Source organism: Macrotis lagotis, chromosome 5 (genome assembly GCF_037893015.1).
Source record: "Macrotis lagotis isolate mMagLag1 chromosome 5, bilby.v1.9.chrom.fasta, whole genome shotgun sequence".
In the NCBI taxonomy this organism is placed as follows: domain Eukaryota; kingdom Metazoa; phylum Chordata; class Mammalia; order Peramelemorphia; family Peramelidae; genus Macrotis; species Macrotis lagotis.
The window spans coordinates 271,362,354-271,389,301 of NC_133662.1; the positions used below are offsets into that span (position 1 = coordinate 271,362,354).

General features: G+C 46.0%; 1 protein-coding gene across 15 annotated transcripts in view; it reads right to left on the bottom strand.

The window, feature by feature from the left end:
* PCNT (pericentrin) overlaps window positions 1-26,948 on the bottom strand; it is a 118,040-nt gene that overhangs the window by 64,155 nt on the left and 26,937 nt on the right. For 14 of the 15 annotated variants that reach the window (XM_074189866.1, XM_074189871.1, XM_074189863.1 and 11 more), the window contains 10 exons: window positions 25,635-25,878; window positions 25,292-25,379; window positions 22,989-23,172; window positions 21,702-21,940; window positions 20,233-20,648; window positions 14,570-15,584; window positions 13,127-13,360; window positions 8,393-8,521; window positions 7,860-7,991; window positions 3,287-3,438 (listed from right to left, as the gene is read on the bottom strand). In XM_074189866.1, the coding sequence (XP_074045967.1) occupies window positions 3,287-3,438; window positions 7,860-7,991; window positions 8,393-8,521; window positions 13,127-13,360; window positions 14,570-15,584; window positions 20,233-20,648; window positions 21,702-21,940; window positions 22,989-23,172; window positions 25,292-25,379; window positions 25,635-25,878 (2,833 nt within the window). The remainder of the gene's footprint in view (window positions 1-3,286; window positions 3,439-7,859; window positions 7,992-8,392; window positions 8,522-13,126; window positions 13,361-14,569; window positions 15,585-20,232; window positions 20,649-21,701; window positions 21,941-22,988; window positions 23,173-25,291; window positions 25,380-25,634; window positions 25,879-26,948) is intronic. The other variant, XM_074189865.1, reaches the window with a different exon arrangement.

A 26,948-nucleotide genomic window follows, 5' to 3' on the forward strand; every position in this document is an offset into this window, starting at 1 on the left:
TTTGTAACATGTAATTTGGGGAACAGTCCAGCTATTGGGATAAAAACTGTCTCTTTGATAAAAACTGCTGGGAAAATTGGAAGTTAGCATGGAAGAAACTTAGATTAGACCAACACCTTTTACCAAGATAAGATCCAAATGGTTACAGGATTTAGATATAAAAAACAATACTATAAGCAAATTAGATCAAGGACTAGTTTACCTGTCAGATCTATGGAAAGGAGAGCAATTTATGACTAAGGAAGAGTTGGAGAACACCACCAAAAACCAACTAGATGATTTCAATTACATTAAATTAAAAAGTTTTTGCACAGATAAAACCACTGTAACCAAGATCAAAAGAAATGTAGTAAATTGGGAAACAATCTTTACAACTAATGATTCTGACAAAGGACTCATTTCTAAAATATAGAGGGGCAGCTAGGTGGTGCAGTGAATAGAGCACCGGCCTTGGAGTCAGGAGTACCTGGGTTCAAATCAGAACTCAGACACTTAATAATTACCTAGCCGTGTGGCCTTAGGCAAGCCACTTAACCCCATTGCCTTGAAAAATCTAAAAAAATTAAATTAAATTAAATTAAATTAAAATTATACAGAGAACTGAGTCATATTTTTAAAACAAAAAGCCATTCCCCAATTGACAAATGGTCAAAGGATATGAAAAGGCAATTTACAGATAAGGAGAGCAATCCATAGCCATAAAACATTTCTCTAAATCATTAATTATTAGAGAAATGCAAATTAAAGCTTCTCTGAGGTACCACACCTCACACCTCTCAGACTGGCCAATATGACCAGAAAGGATAATGATCATTTTTGGAAGGGTTGTGGGAAATTTGGGACACTATTACATTGTTGGTGGAGCTGTGAACTCATCCAACCTTCCTGGAGAGAAATTTGGAACTACACCCAAAGGGCAATAAAAATGAGCATTGCCTTTAACCCAGCAATACCACTACGGGGTCTATACCCTAAAGAGATGATGAAAAAGGGTAAAAACATCACTTGTACAAAAATATTCATAGTAGCCCTGGTCGTGGTGGCAAAGAATTGGAAATCAAGTGAATGTCCTTCAATTGGGGAATGGCTTAACAAACTGTGGTATATGTATGTCATGCTATACTATTGTTCTATCAAAAACCAGGAGGAACGGGATTTCAGAGAAGCCTGCAGGGATATGCATGAACTGATGCTGAGTGAGATGACCAGAACCAGAAGAACATTGTCCACCCTAACAGCAACATGGGGATGATGTTCAACCTTGAAGGACTTGCTCATTCCATCAGGGCAACAATCGGGAACAATTTTGGGCTGTCTGCAAAGGAGAGTACCATTTGTATCCAGATAAGGAGCTGTGGAGTTTGAACAAAGTTCAAGGACTATTCCCTTTAATTTAGAGAAAAAAACCAGATATCTTATTGTCTGATCTTGTTATCTCTTAGATTTTTTGTTTCTTCCTTAAGGATCTGATTTCTCTCTCATCACTCAATTTGGATCAATGTACAACATGGAAACAAAGTAAAGACTGACAGATTGCTTTCTGGGGGGGGGGGAGTAAGATTGGGGGAAAATTGTAAAACTCAAATAATATCTTTAATTAAAAAAAACAAAACATGTAATTTGGGGGGGGGGGGGGGAGTCAGGGCAGCAAGGGCCACCAGAGCGACCCAGCTTCCTGAGTTCAAACTTGGCCTCACACATCACTGGAAATGACTAATCCACCATCACCAACAGCAGCAGCACAACCCAGTACGATATTTTTGAAACAACACAACTCTGAAATGCCATGTCAACTTCAAAACAGCTCTTTACCAAGAAGGCCATGTACAAGAGACCCCTGGGCTGCACTTACTGCCATGGAGGGGCTCTGATGTCACAATGCTAGGATGTCCACTGGCCTCTCATGAGCACGTACCATGTCAAGTTCCGGCACTGAGACCACCATCTGACGAAGAAAAGAGGGCTCTAACTACAGCAGGGCCAGTGCTGACAAAGAACTTGTCCAAATGGGAATCTTGGAGACAAATGTTAAAATCAGATTATGATCAAGGCCTGAGGCTAGTAGCAACCACACCAGCCTGCCCTGGAGCTTCCACTCTAAGGGAGGCAAGAATGCTGTATGTACATGCTCTACCCAGGATAAAAAAATAATTCTAAGAGAATGGAATAGAGGCTTCCATGGGAGTTGTGAACAGAATTTTAAAGGCAGCTTTGGTTTCTAAGAGGCAGAGATAAGGAAGAATATTCCAGATGGCAGGTGTTGACAATCTAAAGAAGGAAAGAAAGACAAGAGATGGTTTGCTGCAGGAAAGTAATGATAAGAATACCCATCAGGAAAGAGTGTTGCATTTTGGAAGGGAAATTATGCAAAGAAAGGCCAAGAGAGTAAGACAGGGTCAGGCAGTGAATGGTCTCTAAGGCACACAGAAAAACTAAAAGGAAATAGGGAGCCACTGGAGTCTGTTGAGTAACATATGGACAGACATCTACTTTAGGAAGTTCTCTTTGGCAGCTGAACCCCAGAGGAGGAATGGGAGGATCAGAAACCAAGCCAGAGGAGGAAAAAGCCCAAGATTTGGAGGCAGAAGGGAAGAGAGGTTCAGTCCATCCCCTAAATGGATTGGGGCAGACATAACAGAGGGAAGAAAACCCTGGAGAAGACGGAAAGAAGGAAAAGTTCACCTCTGTTCAGAGTCTTTGGGGGGGGGGGATGGGTGCTGGTGTTCAAGGACTTAAGATATGGATAAGGGGAGATGTCAGAACTCAGTGATGGAGGAAAGCAAGAAGTCTCAAGGCAAGAAGGGAGGGAAGGCTTAGAAGGCATGTGCTTAAAAGGTGATGAAACCTACTACTAATCAAATCCTGTCTTACAAATTATAATTCTGTTTGTTTGTAAAACTCAACCCTGGCCTTCAGCTTCTGCAGGTCACTTTAGCACAAAGTTCTTTAGACCTTTAGAACAAAGGGCCACTATCTATCTGTGGAAATGAGGCATTGTGTCCTCTGAATCCACTTTAATAAGCACCTACCATTGTCAGGGACCATGAAAAAGGATACAGAGAGGGGGGAAAAGTCAGTCCCTTCTCTCAAAGACCAAAATCAGCTTCTAGAAACTATTTCTTTTCTTTGTTTTTGGTTTGGTTTTTAGTGGAGCAAGGGTGTATAGGAATAGCTATAGCTAGAAAGCCTCCAGCTCCCATTCTCTTCATTTGAGAGCTTCGGCCCTGTCCTGTAATTGTAAAAGACTCAAATAACCTCCGCCACTGTATGACACAGAAACACCTACCTTTCCTGCTGGGTATGGTCCATGTCAGATCTCAACAGAGACAGTAGGTTCGTCCCTTCCTCATGCTCTCGTTCACGTCGTTCCTGAAGCTTTTCCAGCTCCCTGTGAGTCTCTGCTACTTCACTATTTAAGGACAAGACCTTTTCTTTCAACTGTTAAGAAGGAGACACAAAAACAACATGGCTCAATGAGCCATCACTGGTGGCTGTCCCCTAGGAAAGACACTTCTCTGAACACTATGCCCTGAAAGGACCTAAACAATGACCAAGTCAGGCTGCCACACAAGGTCTTTTAGGACTATGGTCAGAGAACTAATGACCACACCTAGTTCTAACCCAAATACATACACACACATCCCTCACCACCCCTCTCCCCCAAACTGACACACAAGCAGACACAACCTTTAGGTCTCTTAGACTTGAAGCAGGTGAGGATGGCAAAGATCCCTGGCCCCTCCTTTCATACTAGGGGATCCCCAGAGGCCAAGTGCAGATAGAATTCAGCCTCTATAGAGGCCACCATGGTTTGAGCCCAGGCCTGCTGACTCAAGTCGCTGCTGTTCCTAAACTCCCTCTCACTACACTCCCCAAAAAATGTTGAGTTCAATAACCTTGATCAAGAAAAAGTTTTGTTGCTATTGTGTGTCTTTCATTTTTTAAGCCATTTATATAGAACACATGATAAAGATGGAATCAAAGAAAATATCAAGCTGTGATGATGCCACTCCTCCTAAAAGAAGCGATCATTATTTATGCCCAGACATTTAACAGTGAAGACTGACTCTGGAGGCCCTCCCAAGTTCCACAAGGCAGGCAAAGATTCCTGGTGCTTCATTGATGACATTAACTTCACTGCCAAAAAATGTCTTTTCAAATGTATTTGGTGCTTCTGGGAACCAAATTTCACCTACAGATACAAAGTCAAAATGTTCTCTCCAATTATGGAAGACACTAAACTGTCAGAAGAGCAGAATCTCAGTTAACCCAGAATGCTAAGCCAGAAACTGTCCCTAGTAATAGGCAATGAGATAAGGAGGCAAAGGGAGTGGACTGGTCAAGATGTGTCAGATGTTCCCTCCAACACAAGCAATGGGGTGACTTTAGGCGAGCCCAGATTCATGACCATAAAACCAAGAAGGTGGCTTAGAAACCTTAAGGTCCCTTTCAACTCTAAGGAATCTTGGCTCTCACCATCTGCCCAACCTGTGTTTTCCCCTCACTCCTGGTGTAGTTCCAGTAACCAATCCTCCAACCCACTTCCCAAAAGACAAATTCTGAGGGCTTTCATTATCTATCTCCAGATGCCCCAGGGAGCAGATGCTATCAAGGAAGAGTACCTCCAATCCAGAGGACACTTAACCCCATTGCCTTGCAAAAAAAAATGATAATGACTGATCAAATCATTTCTGGATATCAGAATTAGTATTTGAGCCAAATCAGAAAAATGCACAATAATTTTTAATCACACATTTTAAAAATAAAATAATATCCTGGATAATTACTGGCCTACTAGGTTAATCAAAAATTTTCATTAATTAAATCAAACATCAAGAGGACTGACACAGTTGAAAGCCAAAAGAATGATGAAATCTCAGAATAAAAGGAACCCCAGAAAAAATCCAATCTATTCTACCTTTTACATGCAACCTTTCTGATCAGCTAACCCCAACCAGTGGTTGTCTAGCCACTGCATAGAACTTTCCACTAAAGAGGAGTTCGGGGTTGTCTGATTTTAAACAGCTTTCAATATTCAGAGGTGATACAGGCTTCCTGTAACATTCTGTCACTGATTTTAGTTCAGCCCTCTGGGGGGCAAGCAGATGAATTCAAGACCTCCTTCACAATGCTCCTTCAGGGTGTGAAAAGGCCAGACCTCACCAAATCTTCCAATCAACCCTCAGTCTCCAGGATCCCTATGGCCACAAAACCCAGCCATATAAGTCTCCAGACCCATCACCCTAACTATAAAAGTCAGCCATGTTCCAGTTTGTCCTTTCACACATGATCCTCAAACTAAAAACAAGACTCTAGGTAGGTAATGACAAGAATAGAGAAAAGTGGACTTTCACTCACCTTTTTTCTCTCAACAGAATGCATCATTAAGCTGTATCAACTTCTGACCTGAACATCCCCTACTGCTGGTTACTTTTGAATGCTCAGTACCAAAAACTTGCAAATTAAATACTGTTTGAGCCACTACCAGTCAAGTCAATAATAGTTACCAGCTAACATTTCTCTAGTGCCAACTATATGCCAAGCACTGTGCTAAGCACTTAATTATCTCATTTAAGCATCAGAACAACTCTAGGAGAAAGGTGCTATTATTGTTGACATTTTGTAGATGAGGAAACTGAGGTAAAAAGTGGTTAAGTGACTTGTCCTGGGTCACCCAGCTAGTGTCTGAATTTGGATCTTCCTGATTCCAGGCCCAGTACTCTATCCACTACCTCACCTGGCTGCCCCTACTTAAGTATTTACTATGTGGCAGACACTGTGCTAAAATGTTGGGGAAACAAAGAAAGGCAAAATAGAGTCTTTGCTCTCAAAGAGCTGAGTCTGCGAGGGATGAAAAAATGTGTAAAGAAAAATATGTAAAGAACTGTATTAATAAGTTACCAGGATAGGAAACAATCAACAGAGGGAGACCCTAACCCTAAATTGGGGGAGAGGGGAAAAGATTTGAGCTGGGACTTAAGATTGGAAAAGTAAGGAGGGAGAAGAAGGGAAAGAGAAGGAAGGAAGAGAAGTGAAGACAGACCTAGAATGTCAAACAGAACATTCTGTATTTGCTCTTGGAGGTGACCCAGGAAGGAACCACTGGAATTTATTGAATAGAGGGACTGACCAGCACTTTAAGAAAATCACTTCAGGGTCTGAACGGAGGATGGGCTAGAGCAGGGAGAGAAAGTGAGGCAGATCTAACCCCTCTGTCCCCACCAGGAACTACTGAAGTAGTCTAGGAGTGAACTGATGGGGGGGGGGGTGCAGAGAGGCAATGGACAAGAGAGGTTGCATAGCGAAAACACCCCCAGAGCTGCAGCCCAGGTGACGGATAGTCAGAAGGCCAGCGACAAGCAGTGGCACCAGCTGGGATGGGGGCTGAGAGACAGGGAGAAGTCCAGAATGACTTCTAGCTTGGGGGTCTGCTGAATGAGAGAAGAATGCTGCCATCAAAAATAAAGGCAAAATTAGGCAGGAGGGACAGAATGGAGAAGAGGATGTCTTCAATTTTAGAGATGATGAGTTAAAGATATCTACAAGACATTAAGTCTGAGAAGTAAGTCTGCAAGTTGGGAGAGATGTGGAGCTGAGAATCATTAGCTTAGAGATCACTGAACTCAAAGGAGCAGGTGAGATCACCAAATGAAACAGTCTGAAGAGAAGAGGGCCCAGGATAAAATCCTAAAGGAACACCTATAGTTAGAGGATCTGCTGGAGGAAGATCCGGCAGAGGAGACAGAGGAGTGGGCTGAAATACAGGAAAACCAGAAAGCGAAGGTGAGGAGGGGGAAGAAGGTACCAAGGAGGAGAGAATGACTGAGTGTCAAGAAAAGTCCCCTGGATTTGGTCCTTAAGAGATTACTGGTCCCTTAGGGAAGAGCAGTTTTGATGAAATGATGAGGTTGGAAGCCAAAACTGTAAAGGGTTAAGAGAAGCATCTCTGGTAGATAGGTTTTTCCAGAGGAGGAGGTGTTCCCATGAAGTCCAAACCCAAGCTTGGCATGCATTTGAGGGGCTGAATTGTGTGATCTCTTTGGGAGGGTATCCATTCAGTTCAGTCTCAGTCTGATAAGAGCTGTCAGGCCTTAAGACTGGCACCAGACCCTCAAGCTATTCTAGGGACTTGGGATTCAAACCAGGCATTCTGCAGTGGGAAGCAGAATGGGCAGTGGACATGGAGACCAGGAGGCCTGGACACCATGCCAGAGGGACTCATCTGAGCCCACAACCTCCTGGGCACTGAGGATACAAAAACAAACATAACAAAGTCTCTGACCTCAACCCAAAAAGAACAGGCATGGAGATAAGGAGACATGATTTGGGGCCAAGATGAGAAACTGTGTGAACCCAGGCGACCCTAGCAAATTCACACAAACATATAAGGGAATGCAGTCAATCGATGAGTTCAACAGGCATTTTCAGGCCTGTGGTGACAAGCCTCCCTCAAGGGGCCTGTGGCTATGTCAGGCTGGCTTCCATATGTATATAGAAACAAAGAACACAAATGATCATTTGGCAGTGTTGAAGCACTCCGCTGAAATCAGGAAGGGTCTCATGGAGTGTTCAGAAGAGACACTGAGGAGGGGAGGAAGGAGGGCAAGCCAGAGCTGGAACAAAGGCAAAGAGCGAGGATGGAGCCCAAGAAAGCCAGGATGGGAAGTGGAGTCTCGCAGCACAAGAATGGAAGGGTAGCTTGGGGGTCAGGCTGGGACTTTAGAAACTAGAGCAGTTTCTCTTTGAAAGGAGGGAGTCATCTAGGTGACGCAGCAGATAGAGCTCCAACCCCGAAGTCAGGAGGACCCAAGTCTGCCGACACCGTGGAAGCTGGCTGACACTTGGTAGTGCATGAGGACCTGGAGAATGAGGCTGCTCTGTTCCTGCAGCTGCGAAGTCAGTGCCTCCTTCTCCCTCTGGTCAAGGGCCTGCGCCTTCTCACTCTCCTCCACTCTCTGGCCAGCTGTGCGCTTCTCCGCTTCCAACTCGTCCTGAGTAGAAGAACATGACAGGGTGGTGATAAGGGGGGATGCTAGAGACAAGGCAGCCCTGGAGTCACCACCTGGGGGACTGGGGTGAGGTAAACCCTCCCCAAGAAGTTCTGTACCCCTTCTTCTGGATGAGAAGCCCCTCTGTCCCAGGGATAGAAGTAACTAGTCAGATGAAAGGGCTGGCTCTAAACAGAAGAGAAGCACCTCTAAAATGAGAGGCCCCGAGGACATTCCCATGGAAGACAGCGGAGACCACTGCCAGGGAGCAGGAAAATGCCATCATCAAACAAAGGACAGTATCTAAAGGAACCCTCCAAAGCCCTAAATGAGATGCCGTTTGTGGGGAGGGTAGAGGCATCTCCAGAGCACCCAAACTCTAGCCTAAGCTGAGATGCCACTACCTTCAACTGGGCCACCTGCTGCTCCAGAACTTGGGACTGGCCTTTGAGCAGCGCCACCTCCTGTTCAAAGAGCAGCTCCTGATGCCGTCTGGCCTCTTCGCCCTGGGCAGATGCTACTCGGGCATCTTCCTGCAAGAACACGGGGAGGGAGTTTGTCACATGGTCCACCCTGGCCTCCGGTTTGTGCACAAAGAAAAGCAATGGCAGTCAAAATTGGAAGTAAAAAAAGAACACTAAAAAACACTTTACAGCAATCTTCTCAGATAAATATTTAGGAAAATGAGTCAAATTTATGGAAATCAAAGCATTCCCTGATTGATAAAAGGTCAAAGGATAACAACAGGCAGCTTTCACACAAAGAAATCAGTTACCAGAGTCATATGAGGGGTGGCTAGATGGCACCTAGGAGTCAGGAGGACCTGAGTTCAAATTCAGCCTCAGACATTTAATCATTACCTAGCTGTGTGATCATATGCAAGTCACTTAAGCCCATTGCCTTGTAAAAAAAAAAAAAAGTCACACAAAAAAAACGCTCCACAGTGCTGAGGACACAGAAGTTCTTAAAAAGGCAGGTAAGGGAAAGATACCAATGAATATATTCTTAAAGTAGGGCAAACTTGGGGTCCCTTTCTGCTAAGCTATCAAACTGTGTGTCCTCAAGAGGTGGCCTGGCCTCCTCCCAGGGGACCAGGAGGAAGGAGAACATGAAAAGAGGCTGCTAGCTAACAGACCTTTTCTCCTCCCCATCACAGTGTGTAGAACCCTGAAGGGAACAATTCCTAATAAATCTTGCCAGAATTTGGACTGAAAAATAATCAGAATCTGTGCCCCTCCTGGCCCAAAGGCAGCACCAATACTTTCACAGCTGATTTCCTCTTATAAATAAATATGCTAGACTGATATGCATCTTCATCTACCTGACCCTCATGGAGCTCACAATCTAATGGGGGGGTGAAAGGGGGTCAACAAGAAAAGAAATATGCACAAAGCATGCTCTGTATAAGACAAATAGAAAATAATGAATAGCAGAAAAGGCCCCGGAATTAGAAAGGGCTGGGCAGGGGCAGCTAGGTGGCACAGTGGGTAGAGCACCGGCCCTGGAGTCAGGAGTACCTGGGTTCAAATCCAGTCTCAGACACTTAATCCCATTGCCTTGCCAAAAAAAAAAAAAGAGCTGGGCAAGGCTTCCCGTGGGAGGGGAGATTTTAGTTGAGACTTGCAGACAGGGAGTTCAGTGTGAGAATGGAGGAGGTACAGCTGGAGAGAATGCCCAGAACTGAGAGATGGGGGATCTTGTTCACAAAGGAGCCAGGAAACCTGGGGCACTGGATAGGAGAGTTTATCATAGGAAGTAAGATGTAAGAAGACTGTAAAGGAAGGAGGGGACAGGCTAAGAAAGATTTTGAACATCAAATAGAGTAATCTGTATTAGATCCTGGAGGCAAATAGAGCCATTGGAGTTTACTGAGTAGGGGGGGAATGACATAGTCAGACCTGTTCTTTTGGAAAATCACTTTGATGAAGAGTAGAGAATGGACTGGATTTGAAGAAACTGAAGCAGGCACACCTCCCAGTAACTACTGCAAGAGGAGGAGGAGAGAAGAGAGCATACCGGGGAGATATTGCAGAGGTAATGTCAACAGGCCTTGGCAGCAGTTTGGATCTGGGGAGTCAGAGAGAGTGAAGACTACAGGATTATCTCTTGTTTGTGAGTCTTGGTGACTGGGGGATGGTGGTGCTCACTCTAATACTAAAGAAAATACTAAGGATTAGAGCTCAGCAGAGAAATGTGGAGCAGGAAAGGTAGACTTGAGAATCATCTGTATAGAAATGATAATTCAATCCATGAGAGCTGAGATCACCAAGTGCAGAAGTTCAGAGGGAAGGGAGAGGGCCAAGAACAGAACCTGAAGGACACCTGTGGAGAGAAAGACTGAGTTGGAGGAGGATCTAGCAAAGAAGCAGTCAAACAAGGAAGAGGAGAACCAGGATAAAGAGTGGACCCACCACATCCAAGGCTGAAGAGAGATCAAGGAGAATGAGGACTGAGAAGAGGACATTGGACTTGGCCATTAAGGGCTCACTGGTCACTGTGGAGTAGGCATGGAATGATGAAATTGGAAGCTGAACTGGAAGAAAAGAATGAGAGGAAAGAGAGCAGAGGCAAATTGATGGTCTTTTTTACATGTTTCACCACAAAAGACAGAAGAGGTTATAGGGTCCCAGTTAGGAGAGACAGAAGGGTCAAGTGAGAGAGACATGGGAATCTTTGTAGGCAGAAGGGAAGGAGTCACTGTGGAGAATGAAATAAAAAAGAAATGAGTAGGGGGCAGCTAGGTGGTACAGTGAATAGAGCACTGGTCTTAGAGTCAGGAGTACCTGAATTCAAATCTGACCTCAGACACTTAATGATTATCTAGCTGTGTGACCTAGGGCAAGTCACTTAAACCCCACTGCCTTACTAAAAAGAAAAAAACCCAAACAAAAAGGAATGAGTAAATAAGGATGACAGGGGCATGGGAGAGAAGAGCACACCAACTCTTCTTCCTATCCCAGGGTGCTGAGGACATGAAAAATGGCTGCGTCTGTCCCTGGAGGAGCAGGTCAGAGATATGGGATTGGTAGTCCATAGACAAACAGATCTACATAAGCAAAAATCAGGAAAAAGGGGGTGAAGTTAGAAGATAAGAGAGTGAAGGAGACCTTTCCTCTTTCTCTCTACCCCTACAAAGTTTCCTAGAGTGCCTTGGTAGTTGTCACATCTCCTGAAAATGAAGGAGATGCCATCAAGTTTCAAAAAAGCATGGGAAGACCAAGGGTAGCCAAGCGAGAAGCACCAGGACCACCAGCCACAGTGTTTTTGGAAAGAACTCCTCAGTACAAGTCTGGTTCTCTTCCTTGCTCCCAGCAGCCCCAGTCAGGTTCCCTTTGTCAAATGGGTTTTATTCCTTTTTATTCTGTTATCAGGGATGACTAAGGAGTAGGAAAGATTTCATCTCTCTGAAATGAAGTCACAGAAAAACCAAAGAAATCAAGAAAAAAATTGAAAAGAAAAAAAAAAGGATCATTCAATAAAGTTCCACTCAAATTACTCCTCTATAAAATTAATCCTAATAATTTTTTAAAACAGACAGCAGGACCATGAGGAAGACCTTGTCTTTCTTCTTTTTTTTTTAGTTTTTTTTTTTTGCAAGGCAATGGGGTTAATTGGCTTGCCCAAGGCCACACGGCTAGGTAATTATTAAGTGTCTGGGGCTGGATTTGAACTCAGGCACTCCTGACTCCAGGCCCAGTGTTCTATCCATTGTACCACCCAGCTGCCCCAAGACCTTGTCTTTCTTGCTTCACCGAATCTCAAAGTGTTCCCAAGCAGAAATCAGCCAAAATGATCTGGTACTAGATTTCATAAAAAATAAAAAAATTGAGCAAAGGAACACTCTTGAAAGTTCAGAATTAGAGCAGAAGTTAATGTTTGATAAATGTAAAATCTAAGTCATAAAAGAAAGGCATCAATGTGCAAGAAAACACAGCTGGGCAAACTTGGAAGCAGAAAGACCAAAAGGGTGTTTGGATTTGCACTCTCCACCAAATTTGGCAATAAATTCCAAAGGGATAAATGATCTGAATTGAAAAGACAACATCCAAGGAGGAAGGCCACTACATCTTACAAAATTCTGAAAAACCATGGCACTGATTTCCTCACTTTTACACACAAAAAAAGCTGAGTTGGCCCAGAAAAAAAGACATGCTCAAACTCAGTTTTGGTCAGGTGAGCACGGACTCCCCTCAAAACCTTACCCACCAAGACTGCTGTGAGGAGAAGGATTTGGGATACTGCTACCGGTCTTAGCTGAGGGTCCAGGAAATGGGAGCAGGTTGCAAAGAGGGTGCACTTCGAGGCATCCCTGCCATGAGAAATTATTAAGAGTTTGGCTTCTACAGGATATGAGAGATGGCTGTTAGATAAGATTTCAATTCTCTGTCAGAACAGCACATTACAAGGGCAGGAGTCTCTGAGTTTTTGATTAGGCTGAAAGACGCAAGCCTATGCACAGGAATGTGGAAGTGAAACAAAGGGAAAGGTGATAAAAAGAGGTGACCTTGACCAAGAAATGAACCGCAAGAGGTTCCCTAACCTACATGAAGGCACCTTGGCCAGGTGGAAGCCGAAAACCAGGCAGAACCAGTGGGAGTTGACTTACAGTCTCTAACCTTTTACAAGTACACATGCTTAATAAAATTTATGCATATCAACATCCACTAAACCTGTGATGATGGACATGTTAAGGAGTGTCACAGTGCTGGTTGTTTCGATTAGGTTGCACCCCTAATGACAAGGGTCTATCAGGACTGAGAAAGAAAAGGGAAAATGCCTTCCAAATCTATGTAAGATTGGACATTGCTGCAATTTGGTGGAGTGCCCTTTCCTGCAGGAATGTTTAATAAAAGAACCCTTCAGTCACTCCAGATTAAGTGTCATTATTAGGTGTCATATGACCCCACTTGGAAAAAGGAGGGATTATGATTTCTTTCACTTTTCACACCTGCCACCCACCTTCTGTCTCTAAAACTTGCCTATGCCCTCTCCCCATGCTCACCACCTCCCAAGGCCCTCAAAGTAACTGTAGGCAACCTCTGAACAATTCATCTACCTAGAAGGTCCCTGAGAGCCAGAAGGTGAAGTCACAGGGCAGACAGAATCCCTAGTCCCACCCCGCCCTTCCCAAGGCTCACCTCTCGTTGTTGCTCATGCTGGGCTCTCAGTAGGCCAAGCTCTTCCTGGAGCCGCTGGCCATACTCGGTTTTCTGCTTCTCCAGCTCAGCCACATGGATGTCCTTGAGCTCCTGAAGGGCTTTCCGGTGCTGCTCCTCCATGTGGAGCACCTCTTCGCCCAATCTGTCCAAAGCCTTGTGGTTTTCTTCCTCCAGCAAGCACCGCTGGTTGTGAAGGGCTACCTCCAAGTCCTCCTAGGAGAGGGAACATTGCAAAGAGTCAAGTCCTTATGCTGGCTAGGACTGGCAAGAACCAGAGTTAACCCCCGCCCCAGAAAGGAAAATAAAGACTTCACACTCAAACTAATGTTAACGAGGGAAAAATCATCGAGTTTTTCCAATTTATTCTGTCCTTCAAATGGACTCTCCTCCTGTAGAATAAGGACTTCCTGGTTCACTTTCCTTTAAAACTGGCAATCAATTGGACTGTAGTCTAACTAAATGAGCTCATGCAGAGCTCCTCACTGAGTCAACCAATACTCCCAGTCCTGTTCTACTTTCCCCATCAGAATGACAACCATAGCTCCCCAAACAAGGAGTTCACTCTGTAAACCCAGAGTGTGTGGACCTCAAGTTCAGAGTCATATCCACGGCACGGGCCCCAGTGGGATAAAGGATGTGGTCAGAGCTTCTCCCTGGAGTCTGTAGTCAAGGAGAATAAAACTCAAAACCATCTGCTTGGGCATCTCACCTTAGCAACAAGACACTAGGCTGCCCAGGGGAGTTGGAAAATACAATAAGAAATCAAGTTTATCAATAGCTTCTCTTTCAAACAGTAAAATGTCAAACTACACTCCCCCCCCCCCCAGCCAAAAATATGGCTGAGACTGTGGCAAGGCTCACACTTGGGGAAGGATCCAAGCAGGGCTTGATGGTTAATTTTTTTCTAAAATGTTTTCTTCCACTTTTAATCATTAAAAATTGAACAAGAGAAGGAGCAGTAGAATTAGGAAGAAAAGAGTAGTCTAATTTATTTCTCAATGAGGTACAAAGCACCATGGCAGCACATGTTTCAGACATTTTTCTGTTTTGTGCCCAACAAGGCTATTGCCTGTATGACCCAAGCCCAGATTCAGGGATGAACTAATACGGACCAGTGTTGAGATGTTTACATGTTTGAACCCAATCTCCCTTCTAAGAATGAGCTGCTTTGACCTTTTAACGCAAGCCACTGATTTTTTAAGCCAACAATTATCTGCCCAGCCTGATATAAGAAAATTGCATTTCTTCATTCTTATAAAAAGCTGACAAGAAGCAAGGCCAGGTTACCATAACAAATGAGCAGCTGGCCAGCTTTCCCTGGGCTGGTCTGACCAGCCTCAGTGAGCCATTCTGCTGGCCAGGCACAGCTAACAAGCAGCCTGAAACCAGGTCCACAAGCCCTCTACCTGAGCAGGAACTTACCTGGTGAGCATCTTGCAACTCCGTGGCCAGAGTTTTCAGTTTTTCAATATGATTAGTAGTCATCTCAATTTGGAGGCTTTCCTGAGCCAGCTGCAGCTCTCGCTGGTGCTTCTCCATTGCCTGAGCCAATAGCACCTCCTGCTCAGCATCCTTGGCCCGCAACTGTTCCTCAAGTCTTACCTGCAGCCCTTCTAGAGCACGACCATGCTCTTCCTGGATAGTCTGAATTTCAGACAGGTAACAGGACTCCAAAGAATCCAGATTTGACAAATGCTTGGCTTCCAGCTCACTTACTTCTGCAGTATGCTGCATCTGCAGGTCTGTCACCCGAGCATCCAGCTGGGCCTGGTGCTGGCTCTGTAAGGAAGCTCTGAGGGCACCCATCTCCTCACGATGCTGGGTCTGAAGTTCGGCCACCCGAGCATCCAGCTGGGCCTGGTGCTGGCTCTGTAAGGAAGTTCTGAGAGCATCCATCTCCTCATGAGACTGGGTCTGGAGCTCAGCTACCCGAGCATCCAGCTGGGCCTGGTGCTGGCTCTGTAAGGAAGCTCTGAGGGCACCCATCTCCTCACGATGCTGGGTCTGAAGTTCGGCCACCCGAGCATCCAGCTGGACCTGGTGCTGGCTCTGTAAGGAAGTTCTGAGGGTGTCCATCTCCTCATGATGCTGGGTCTGGAGCTTGGCCACCTGAGCATCCAGCTGGGCCTGGTGCTGGCTCTGTAAGGAAGTTCTGAGAGCGTCCATCTCCTCACAATGATGGGTCTGCAGCTCAGCCACCCGAGCGTCCAGCTGGGCCTGATGCTGGATCTGTAAGGAAGTTCTGAGGGTGTCCATCTCTTCACGATGCTGGGTCTGCAGCTCAGTGGTCAGAGACTCAGTCTGCTGCTTCTGAGTCTCCTGAAGCTGAAGACTCTGAATCTGGAGCTCATTGGCATGCTTCTCCTGCAGCTCCTGGAAGAGAGCATCTTGTCTTTCAGTGAATTTCTGTGTCGTTTCTTTCTGCTCTTCCAAGAACCTAAATAAAATTTAAAATTTAAATTTAAAAATTAAACTTTAAATGATTAAGAACCTCTTCCATTCCTGGGCAGAAAGGACCTACTTTGACCCAATTCTAACTGCATCCTGGCTGTGCTGGCAGTCCTTGGCCTGATGACAGACACTGGATTTGAACTCAAACAGCTCTTCCTCATCCAGAGCTTACCAGGGTTCCCTCTCTATACTGATTTCACTCAAACACATAGTGAAAGATGCTCTCAGAGGACATTAACATTCTCTAGCAACATCATAAAGAAAACAGTCACGCCCCAGGACTTGGGCAAAAGTCTCTGACCAGCCAGCTTAGTGAGGCTGAAGGATCAGTCCTCTGCTCAGTTCCAGCTCTGTTACCAGCTCTCTGAGAAGGCTCCCACGGGGGGAAAGGTCTAGCATTTCAGAAGAGCTGTATGCTGCATCAGTGAAGTTCTAGGCAAATAGGTTGATTCTCACAACCACCCTTAGGAGGAAGGTCCTGTTTCTCAACTGAGGAAACTGAGACAAGCAGTGAACTGTCCAGATTGTGAAGTTGTATATGGATTCAGGTCTCCCCAATTTCAGGTCCAGTTCTCTGTTCCCTTTCCCACATATCCTAGAAGTGAAGAGACTAAGCTGGTAGAACCCAGGACAAAGACAGAACAAAGAGGGGTGGTTGACAAGACAGCCAGAGGAACTACTTAGAAGCAAAAAAATAAAAAAAAAAATTCACCCACCCCAGTGTCTCCCTCTGCAGCCAAGGGCCTCCCTGGAGAATGGCAGCCTAGCTGCCAAGAATAACACCCGACCCTCAAGAAGAGGTGACAAAAATCTGTAAGTATAGAGATAGTTATAGCACTCTCTTCTGGGGGTGGGGAGCTGGAGGTTGAGGGGAGGCCCAGCCGGGCTGAACAGAGATCAACCGGTGGTCTGTTATGGGCAATGCTGAGCAAAGGGCAATGCACGCGATACAAAGTAGCAACAAGAGACACCACACTGGATACAAAGTAGCAACAATCCTACAGGACCATGGCTCCGAGGGACCTGCCTCTCCTCAACAACGCTCTCCAGCCCAAAGCTCAGGGAGTCTGAATACAGACTGAAGCAGGCTTTTCTTTTTATTTACTGTATTTTTCTGAAGGTTTCTCTTTTGGGGGGGAAGGCAAAGGGGGTAAGCTTACTTTTACAACATGACTATTGTGGTAATGGTTTTTATGACTACATATTTTTAACCTAGATCAAGTAACTTGCTTTCTCAGTGAGTTATGAGGGAGAGAATTCGGAACTCAACATTTTGGAAATGAACACTCAAACTTGTTTTTGCATCTAACTGGGGGGGAGGGGAATAAAATAAAATAAAACCATAACCAAGAAAAGGTGATGGACTCCTCACAAGGCAGGGAAACTGGCCCCACATTCTGCAGGGCCTCCAAATGGAAGCTCTAGCCACCCAGACCAGGTTGGTGGAGGCTGTGAGAATGGAACTCTGCTGATGAAGCAAGTGTCCTTTTCGTCCCTTCTCATCTGGGAGAATCTGCATCCATGGTTTTTGGTAAATCCTACACTAAAGCTCTTTCCCATCTCTGATGCAAACACCCCAGCCCCACTGGGTACTCTTCCTTTTATCTTTCCCTCCCTCCTTTCTTCCTCAAAAGCTTTCCACACCCCACAAGGGACTTATGTTCCAATGGGGGATTCTTACCCTACCCACCTTGGCTTAGAAAACCAAAAGTCAACATTGTCTGGGTTGCCCTGGATTTTGATTTCTTTCGTTGAACATTTCCATCTTGATCTGTGTCCCTCAGCCTCTATCTTCCAGGCATCCAGGTTCTCAACTGCAATGGCATTGAGAGACCCCCCTGGCAAGGCTGAACTTGATGCTACTGGAACTGGGAATATTTGACAAAAGAAATCAAAATGCACCAACACAGACAAAGCTAACAGCAAGGTTTCCTAAGCAACTCTGGAGTCTTCAGGGGACGCCAGTTGTCTCAGCTTCCAGGCTCTCTCTAGGCCAGCCCTCACGGCAGCCAAAGGGAGCTATTACCCATGTTATATATGCCCTGAACTGCAACAACTCACAATAACCTCCAGGATCAAAAACAAAATCTCGTGCTTAGTACTGAAAGGCCTTCAGCACCAGGGCCTCAATCAACTTTGGCGACCTCATCCATATTTTGCTTTCCCTGACCCTCACTAAAGGTCCACAGAACTCTATCTCTCCACCCTCCATCACCCACATGGGCCTCTGCAGTGCTTCTCATGTCTTCCCAGGATGCACCTTCAAATGGCACCTTCTCCATGTGACTGACCCTTCTTGAGCATGCAGCCAGTGGGTGGTACAGTGGACAAAGAACTGGACTTTTTTTTACTAATCACTTTCACTGTGTGCCTTCAGTTTCCTCATCTGTAAGACTCAGGGTTGTAAATAAGATCTACTGAGAGAGTTGCAAAGCATTCTGCAACCCTCAACCAGATGCTCCAAATCTTTACTTTACTCACTGACACAAGCAGACATATAATGACACCCCCTCTGGCCGTGGCTGTCTAACATGTGGCTGTGCCTAGCACAATGCCTGGCAGAGAAGATTCAGCAATATCACTAACAGGTCTGACTCCCAAAGGGATCACAAGAAAGGACAAAAAAACTAAACGTACAAAAATGTTCATAGCAGTTCTTTTTGTGGTTGGAAATCAAGGGGAGGCTCATGAATCAGGGAATGGCTGAACAAGTGATGGCATATGAATGTGATGGAGAATTATTTTTCTGTAAGAAATCATGAGTGGGGGGCGGCTAGGTGGCACAGTAGACAGAGCACCGGCCCTGGAGTCAGGAGTACCTGGGTTTCAAATCCAGTCTCAGACACTTAATTACCTAGCTGTGTGGCCTAGGGCAAGCCACTTAACCCCATTGCCTTGCAAAAACCTAAAAAGAATCATGAGTGGACAGACTTTAGAATGTGCACTTATACTGAGTGAAGAGAGCAGAACCAGGAGAACTGGACACAGTAATGGCAACATTTGTGAGATGATCAACTATGACGCAGTGATCAAAAACAATTCTAAAGGACCTGTGATGGGAAATACCATCCACATCCAGAGAAGAACTAGCGTCTGATTGCAGACCAAAGCTTACTACTTTGAATTTTTTTAATTTGTTTTATGTTTTTTCCCCTTGGTTTTGTTTTCTTTGTGTTCCCTTTCTTCTTTCACAACATGATTAATATGAAAACAAGTTTAATATACTTATAAACCTATATTAATATTGTTCTCTGAGAGGGAAGGGAAGGAGGGAGAAATGATTGTGGAAAACGATCTTTGCATGTAGTTAGAAAAATATTTTTTTAAAAATATACTTGCGGGGGCGGCTAGGTGGCATAGTGGATAAAGCACCGGCCCTGGAATCAGGAGTACCTGGGTTCAAATCCGGTCTCGGACACTTAATAATTAGCTAGCTGTGTGGCCTTGGGCAAGCCACTTAACCCCCATTTGCCTTGCAAAAACCTAAAAAACAAACAAAAATATACTTGCATGTTCTATCGGGGCTCACTTACTCTTACTTGCCCCAGCCCTGGAAATATCCCCTACCCAATCTTGGAAGTCAATCATGGGGCTCATTAGATCTACAGTTGTAGGAGACTTTCTATATCACCTGGTATTGTTATTGTGTCTGATTCTCTATGACCCCATTTGGGGTTTTCTTGGCAGATACTGAAATGGTTGGCCATTTCCTCCTCCAGCTCATTTGACAGATCAGTATCTCAGGCAAAGAGGGTGAAGTGACTTGTCCAGGGTCACACAGGTAGCATCTGAGGCCAAATTTGAACTCAGATCCTCTTGACTCCAGGCCCTTTAACCACTGTGACAACTAGCTGCCCTGAAATTACTCAGTCCAACACCTCATTTAGCAAATGGAAAAATTGAGGCCCAGAGCAGACCAGAGACATGCTGCCCAGGGTCCCTGTGACCTCTCCATCCCACCCCAGCTCCTCCTGCAGCAGCCTGCACAATGATCTCCTCAGGGATAGATGCCAGCCAGGCCAAGAGTTATTGGTTCTTTTCTCTCATCAAGTTCCCTCCCCTGGCTGGCATGCAAAACACACAAGGCTACGAAACATTGCATGGAACAGCAGGTTTCTTCAGCATCTTGTGCAATTTGACAGTGTTTTCCCTTATTCTTCTATTTTTCTGAAAATCTGAGTTAGAATCTCTCAGAATGGCAGACAGACAGGGAGACATATAGGGGAAAATCAAGGGGACATTAAAAATACAAGAGAAATTGATTTTCCAAATCTGAATCCCAGACCGAAATCTCCCAAATCCAAGACCCAAAGAGGTCTTCTTCTGGGACCAGGGTGAGTTTGCACTCCCCTAGGGTCTGCTGGCCTGAGGCAGGCTGAGACCACACCAGCTGCAGAAGTTCCACTCCTGTGGGGCAAATCAGGCCTTCCATACCACTGAGAAAGACAGCGCATCTAACTGTCTGCCTTGGGGAAGGGAGGGCCTGGTACCCTAGTTGCTGTCACCATGAGCTAATTATCCCGGTTGTGAGACAAAAGGGCCATCAGACCACTGGCTAAGCAGAAGAGCCTCAGAAACCCCAGGCAGCTAAGCCTGCCTCTCCAGGGCCTCTTGGCATGCCCTCAGTCACCAACCTCACTCGGCTTCTCTGCAGCTCCATGGCACAATCCTCCTGAAGCCTCCGGGTAGCTGCCTCTAGATCCTGCGCGGCCTGTACTTTCCAGGCAGCCTCCTCCTGGGCCCGGCTCTCCTCTTGCTGTCTCAGGGACTGCTCCAGCCTTGCAATGTCGGCTGCCTGCTGGTCTCGAAGCTGCTCCATCACCATGACACGAAGGTCAAATGTCTTTCTCAAGGCCTGCTGCTCTTGCTCAGCTTGGCCATTCAATTCAAGGGCCAGCGCAGCCAGTCTCTCTTCAGCTTTCTTGTCCAGATCCCTGCTTTGGACTTGCCAGTGGGCCTCTTTGTCCTTGTCCTTTTGGATCATCTGCTGAATCTCCTCCCTCATCTTCTTTATTTCTTTCTGGTGGTCTTCAACAAGATGATGTCTCATCTACAAAAAGTATACTCAAACATGTTAGGAAAGAATTTTGTGAGCCCAAGCTGGGGAGAAATAAATATCTTTCTGTTATGCTGTGCTGTATTAGGACCAAGGGGGGTTTCCTCTTTTCTCTCTCAGAGATGTATTCAGACCAAAATTGAATCAAACAGGCAAACTGCAAGTTGGGCCTGAATGGTGTATTCACGCTCAATGCTCAGAACCTCCTTTCTGCCAATACAGGCAAGCATCTTCTATAATTTTAGCATTTCAAAATGCTACAAAGAGGTTAAGCCAACTGCCCAATCCCATAAGAAAGCTGTGTTGTGGGGACAATTTGAACATGGGTCTCCTGTCTACTACCTTGTTGTCTTAGATAGTTGGGTTTTCTTTCTGTCTCTCAGGTTCCTTCTGCATCTCTGTCTTTCTGTCTTTGTCTCTGCCTGTCTGAGAAAAGGCATTTTGGAGCCTGCTGTGTGCCTCCCATGATCCAGTCCACTTCTCCAATACTGACTACATGGTGCCCCTCTCTTTGAGAGGGTCTTCTAGGTGTGACCAAGTTGTCAATGTCAATGGGTCAATGAGCACCTGTCATTCACCACACAGAACACAGAACCATGTCTGGGGTTCTGAATGGAGGAGAAGAGGACAGGGTTGGGGAGACGCTAGCATATCCAAAAGGGATCTGGATGGTTCCCAGACTAGGGAGAAAGGGAAGAAAAGAAGGGATCCTTGATCCCACTGGAAACTGGGGCCATCTACAACTTTAGTCTTCAACTTGTCCTCTCCCCTGCCAAAGCCAGGAAAACAGAGGTCAAAGATCCTTGGGAATACACAGAAGCCCTGAGAGGCTCCTAGGGCTCTGGCCTGGAGCCAGGACCCAAGCCTAAACATCTCCCCAAGGGAGCCCATCCAGCACACTCACTGCCTGCCCCTTATACTCTCACAGGTCCCTTCCCAGGAGAAAAAGGACAACCACAACATACCAGGGAGAAGGCACATGATCTCCCAAGTTCCCTCCCTCCACCCAGGACACCATTAGCACCAGGATCAGCCACCCAGACTCACCTTCTCTGCCTCCTCCTTCAGACAGATTTCATGTTGCAGCTTCTCTTGCAGTTCAGCATTTTCTGTCCTGGCAAGGCCAACTTCTTCTGTGAGTCTAGAGATAAGCTCCTCCTTAGATTGCAGCTGGGTCACTTTTGTTTGGCGATCCTCTTCCAGAGCCAATGAGACTCTCTCAGCCACCTCTGCTTCCACCTGACGGGCAGCATCCTGAGCACACTGTAATCTCACCTTGATAATCTCTACAAGAAACCAAAATGGACAATAGTGGTTGCCAGGGTGGGGCATCCCAGGGAGCAGCATGGTGCCCAAAAGAGCTTCATCTTGGTTCAGCAGAGGAAGCCAACCCAAGGATTGGTGAAGGCAGTCTTCAGTGGTTTGTGTAGACCTGGACTGCCTGCATCCATGTCTTTCAGAAGCCTTTTCTTCTCTCAAGGCTTAGAACAGTGTCCCCTTCTCCAGGAAGACCTTGGCAACTTCTTCCCTCCCTAACCAAACCTGGTCTTGGCTATACATCATCCCCCAACCTCCCCAGGAACAAAATGGCAGCTCCTTGAAATCAAGGATTTTGTGTTCAGAAACCTTCCTCTACCCAGCTAACAGTGCCTTCCAGAGAGTAGGATTAATGCCAGTTTGTAGTATTGAACTGAACTGGGCCAAACTGATTTAGAACAAACCTGACTCTGATAGATAAGACTGGCCAAGATTGGGCCGGCTCAGATTGGAATCAGACTGCTATGTTAGAATGAACAAGAATTGAGGGGGAACTAGGTGATGCAGTCAATACAGCACTGGCCTTGGGATCAGGAGGACCTGAGTTCAAATTTGGCCTCAGACACTTAATAATTACCTAGCTATGTGACTGTGGGCAAGTCACTCAACCCCATTGCCTTGCAAAAACTAAAAAAATTAAAAAATAAAATAAAATAAATTGGAGCTCAGTGGGCCAGAATGGGCTGGACTCAACTGAATGGGACTAGACTGGACCAGCTTGGTCTAGATTAAACCGAATGAGATGAAACTGGACCACACTGAACCAGATCTTATGTTGCAATGGGGCACTAGGCCAACAAAGAGGAGCATCTAGATTCCTCCCCAGTGAGGATGGCTAGTCATTTTGGTTATCGAGTCTTGGTTTGTTTGTTCTTTTAAATCCCGGTGGAAGATGAATTACCGGTGGTGACAATTCCCTGCTGCCCAACCTAGGGCAATTTTATTTTTCTCACCACTAGGAGTGGGCTGGTCCCAGCTAACAGGCTGACTGCTCAAAGGCAGGGGGGGTGGCAGTACCTTTTCTGTGTTCCTCAGTGAGGCGACCATGCAGCTCTTCAAGGTCAAGGCAGTGCTGATGTTTCTCTTTTTCCATCTCTGCCATGGATTTCTCCTTATGAGAAGTCTCCAGGGAAGCCTTTAATGCTTCCAATTCATCCCTATGTTTCTCTTCAAGCTGGAGTCTCAAATGTGCTATTCCCTCCTAGACAAGACAGAACAAGGGTGCTCAAGCCAAGAACCAGCCTTCTCTGCCCCCTGCCCCCTCCCTTCCCTTGCCTGCGCTGTGAGGGTAGGGCTGGGTTTGACTAAGGTCAGCATGGAGCAGGCGTCCAGAAGATATCACATGAAGTCAGGGTCAGTCCCATTGCACAGAGAGGAGTGCCTGAGCCTAGAAATTGAACACTGGAGCAGAGCTCAAAACCAAATTCCCCATACTCCCGATGATAGACACGGCTCTCCTATCACCTCACCATTGCCAAGAAGTTTACAAATATGATCTATTTTGCCCCCCACAACTCAGGGACAAGAGCAATGCTATAATGATAAAAAGGGAGGCAGGAGGAGTTAGTGTGACTAGCCCAGGGTCACACAGCAAATAAATGTCTAAGGCTGGAATGGAGCTCAGATCTTCCCAACCCGAGGGACAATCTCTTCACTGAACCAGCAAACTCCCCAAAAGGACTATTTAAATTAGCCACCACTCCAATCCCAAAGGACATATGAGAAAGAGTTCATGTTGGCTAAATCCAGTTGAAGCAGATGATTTTTCACTCTTTTTTGTTTGTCTTTTTTTAAACATGATTGCACATGTGTAACTAACAGATTGCTTTCCGCCTCGGGAAGGGAGGGGATAGAATTGGAAACACCTAACTTTAAAAAAAAGTTTAATTACTTGTACAAAAATATTCCTAGCAACCCTGTTTGTGGTGGCAAAGAATTGGAAATCAAGTAAATGTCCTTCAAGTGGGGAAATGGCTTAGCAAACTGTGGCATGTATGTCATGGAACACTACTGTTCTATTAGAAACCAGGAGGGACAGGAATTCAGGGAAGCCTGGAGGAATTTGCATGAACTGATGCTGAGCAAGATGAGCAGAACCAGAAAAATACTGTACACCCTAAGAGCAACATGGGGGCGATGATCAACCCTGATGGACTTGCTTGTTCCATCAGTGCAACCATCAGAGACAATTTGGGACTGTCTGCAATGGAGAATACAATCTGTATCCAGAAAAAGAACTGTGGAGTTTGAACAAGTACCAAGGACAGTTACCTTCAATTTAGAAAAAAAAAAAGTTATCTTATTGTCTGATCTTGCTCTCTCTTATACTTTCTGTTTCTTTCTTAAGGATATGATTTCTCTCTCATCACATTCAATTTGAATCAATGTGTACCATGGAACCTTTGTAAAAGACTAACAGACTGCCTTTGGTGGGGGCTAGGAGGAGGGAAGGAAAATTAGGGGGAAAAATTGTAAAACTCAAAATAAATAAAATCTTTTTTTTTTTTTTAGATTTTTCAAGGCAATGGGGTTAAGTGGCTTGCCCAAGGCCACACAGCTAGGTATAAATAAAATCGTTTTAAAAAAAGTTTAAAAATTGTCTTTAACAAGTAATAGGGGAGGGGCGGCTAGGTGGCACAGTGGATAGAGCACCAGCCCTGGAGTCAGGGTTCAAACCCTGAGTTCAAATCCAGCCTCAGACACTTAATAATTACCTAGCTGTGTGGCCTTGGGCAAGCCACTTAACCCCATTGCCTTGCAAAAAAATAAAAAAACCTAAAAAAAGAAAAAAACAGAAAGAAAGAAGTCTCTAGTTTGTGAGCAGCGTGCTGAGAATCCAGAGCCCAAAATGAAATAAATAGGCCTTGCCCGTAAGCTGCTTCCCTTCCTTTTCCACTGCCAGCCCCACTCCATCTCACCAGTGGACACCAGGTGGAGGGGGAGAGGACTTGGGAAGGACTTGCTGGAGTTAACCCAAGCAGGCAAGTTACCTACAGAATCTCATTCAGACCCAGGCATGTTAAAACCACCCCCAGCCCCCAGGGTCACATTTCGTCAGCTTCTGCAGAGGACTGCCATGTGAGATAGATCTAGAGAACTAGGACTCTTTACTCCTTAAAACCAGAAGAACTCTCATTGAGGGCAATGCCAAAAAGCCTCTCACTCACATAGCTGGACAAGAGCCTCCCCCCCAGTCCAAAGTCACCACAGGATCAGGGAAAAATACATGTCCTCCTCTGTCCAAAGTCCTTCCAGTGCCCCCGCCCCAGCATCCTATTGTGTCGCAGTGGATGGGTGTTGGAGGTCCCATCGCTGCTCACCTTGTGCTGCTCCAGTTGAAGCATCAGTTGCTCCAGGTGGGCTTTTCTCTCCACTTCAGCTGCCTCTTCCACAAAGCCAATGGACCAACTACAAGAGGAGAGGAATGAAGCACAAAGTTCTCCCACCCCCAGCCACATCTGGCCAGCCCCATGTCCTCTCTGCTCGAGGGAATGAAGGCAGGTCTCCAAGTCAGCAGAAAAAAACCATCTTCTGGGCCTACTGGTAAGATGAAAATCCCTATCCCAGGGAGGCAGAGCCAGTAGCACCCAGGGACCCGGGGCCAGAGGAGCCAGTGGAGCCAAGCTGGGCAGAAGCAGGGGAATCAGGGCAGCCTAGGCATACCTGATGTCGGCAGAGTCAAGGAAGGAGTCCTCCCGGACTTCCTGCAACCTCTGATGCAGCAGATGCAAGTCTTCTCGGTAGCTTTCCTCGGCATCCCGCAGCTTCTGCTCAAAGTAAATGCGCAGCTGCTCCAGTTCGCTCTCATGCTCGTTCTTTCTCTGCTGTTGCCGCTGCTCAAAGTCGCGTTTGAGGTGTTCAATTTGCTCCATGTGGGATGCCCGAGCCAGAAGCTGTTCCTTGAACTCTGAATGGGGGAGGAAACACCACGCATCACTGGAACCAACACCACTATGATGGGAGGGCTGGTGATTCCAAAGCCAAGGAGAAAGCACTCTTCCCAAGACCGCAGACCACCCACCAAGAAGGGCTCAAAAGTCAGCCAGTCAGCCTGCAGTCAGGTGCCAACGAAAAGGGCCAAGGGGAACTGAACAGGCCACCGACCTGCAGAGACCTGCTGGCCAACTCCCACAAGTACCACATTCCACCTGATCCTATGACCTTTCTCCAACATGGAACCACCCTCTTCTCCACATTTTTATCCCACCTATTGCCCCACTCCTTGGCCATCTCTCTCACTCAGTTTTGATCCCAGCGATGCCTATTAACCTAAGAATCCTTTGACCCTCTTGATTATGCCTCCTCTTCTCCTCTAACACTGCTCCCAGTCTGGGACAGACCCTCATCTCCTCACACTTGGACTATGGAAATAACTGCTGAAGGGGGTCTGCCTGCCCCAAGTCTCTCCCTGCTCCAGCCCAACCTCCATTAAGCCAATAACATGATCTGGCCACGTGTCCCCCCTATTCAATAACATCCAATGGCTCCCCCAAAGTTCTCTCAGATCAAATAGAAGATGCTGTTTGCCTTTCACAACCCTTTCAACAAAAGCTCTTCCTCCTTTCCAGGCTACTCAGCCCACCCTAACATACACTCTTTGATCCAGCTGTTCCAGGCCCAAGCCCCTGTGTCATTTCCCCAGGCCAGCTCCCTGGCTTCTGACAAGTTCCAGCTCAAACCCCATCTTCTTCAAGGTCCCCCCCCCCCCACTAGTGGTTTCTCTGTGCTGTTGATCACCAATGTAGCTAGCAAACATCTTCTTGCTAACAAGATACTGGCAGGTCATCCCTTCATTCTCCTAGGTGCTCCTCAAGAGCAAAGACTGTCTTGGGCCTTTGTCCCTATTTCCACAGCATCTGGCCCACAGGTGGTGCTTTATAAATGCTTGCTTAATGACTGTTGTTTAAAATGAGGACGTGTGTGAATATGTGTGTGTCTGCCCGCCCCGGGTCAGGTCAGATCAGAGCCTGTTTCCTA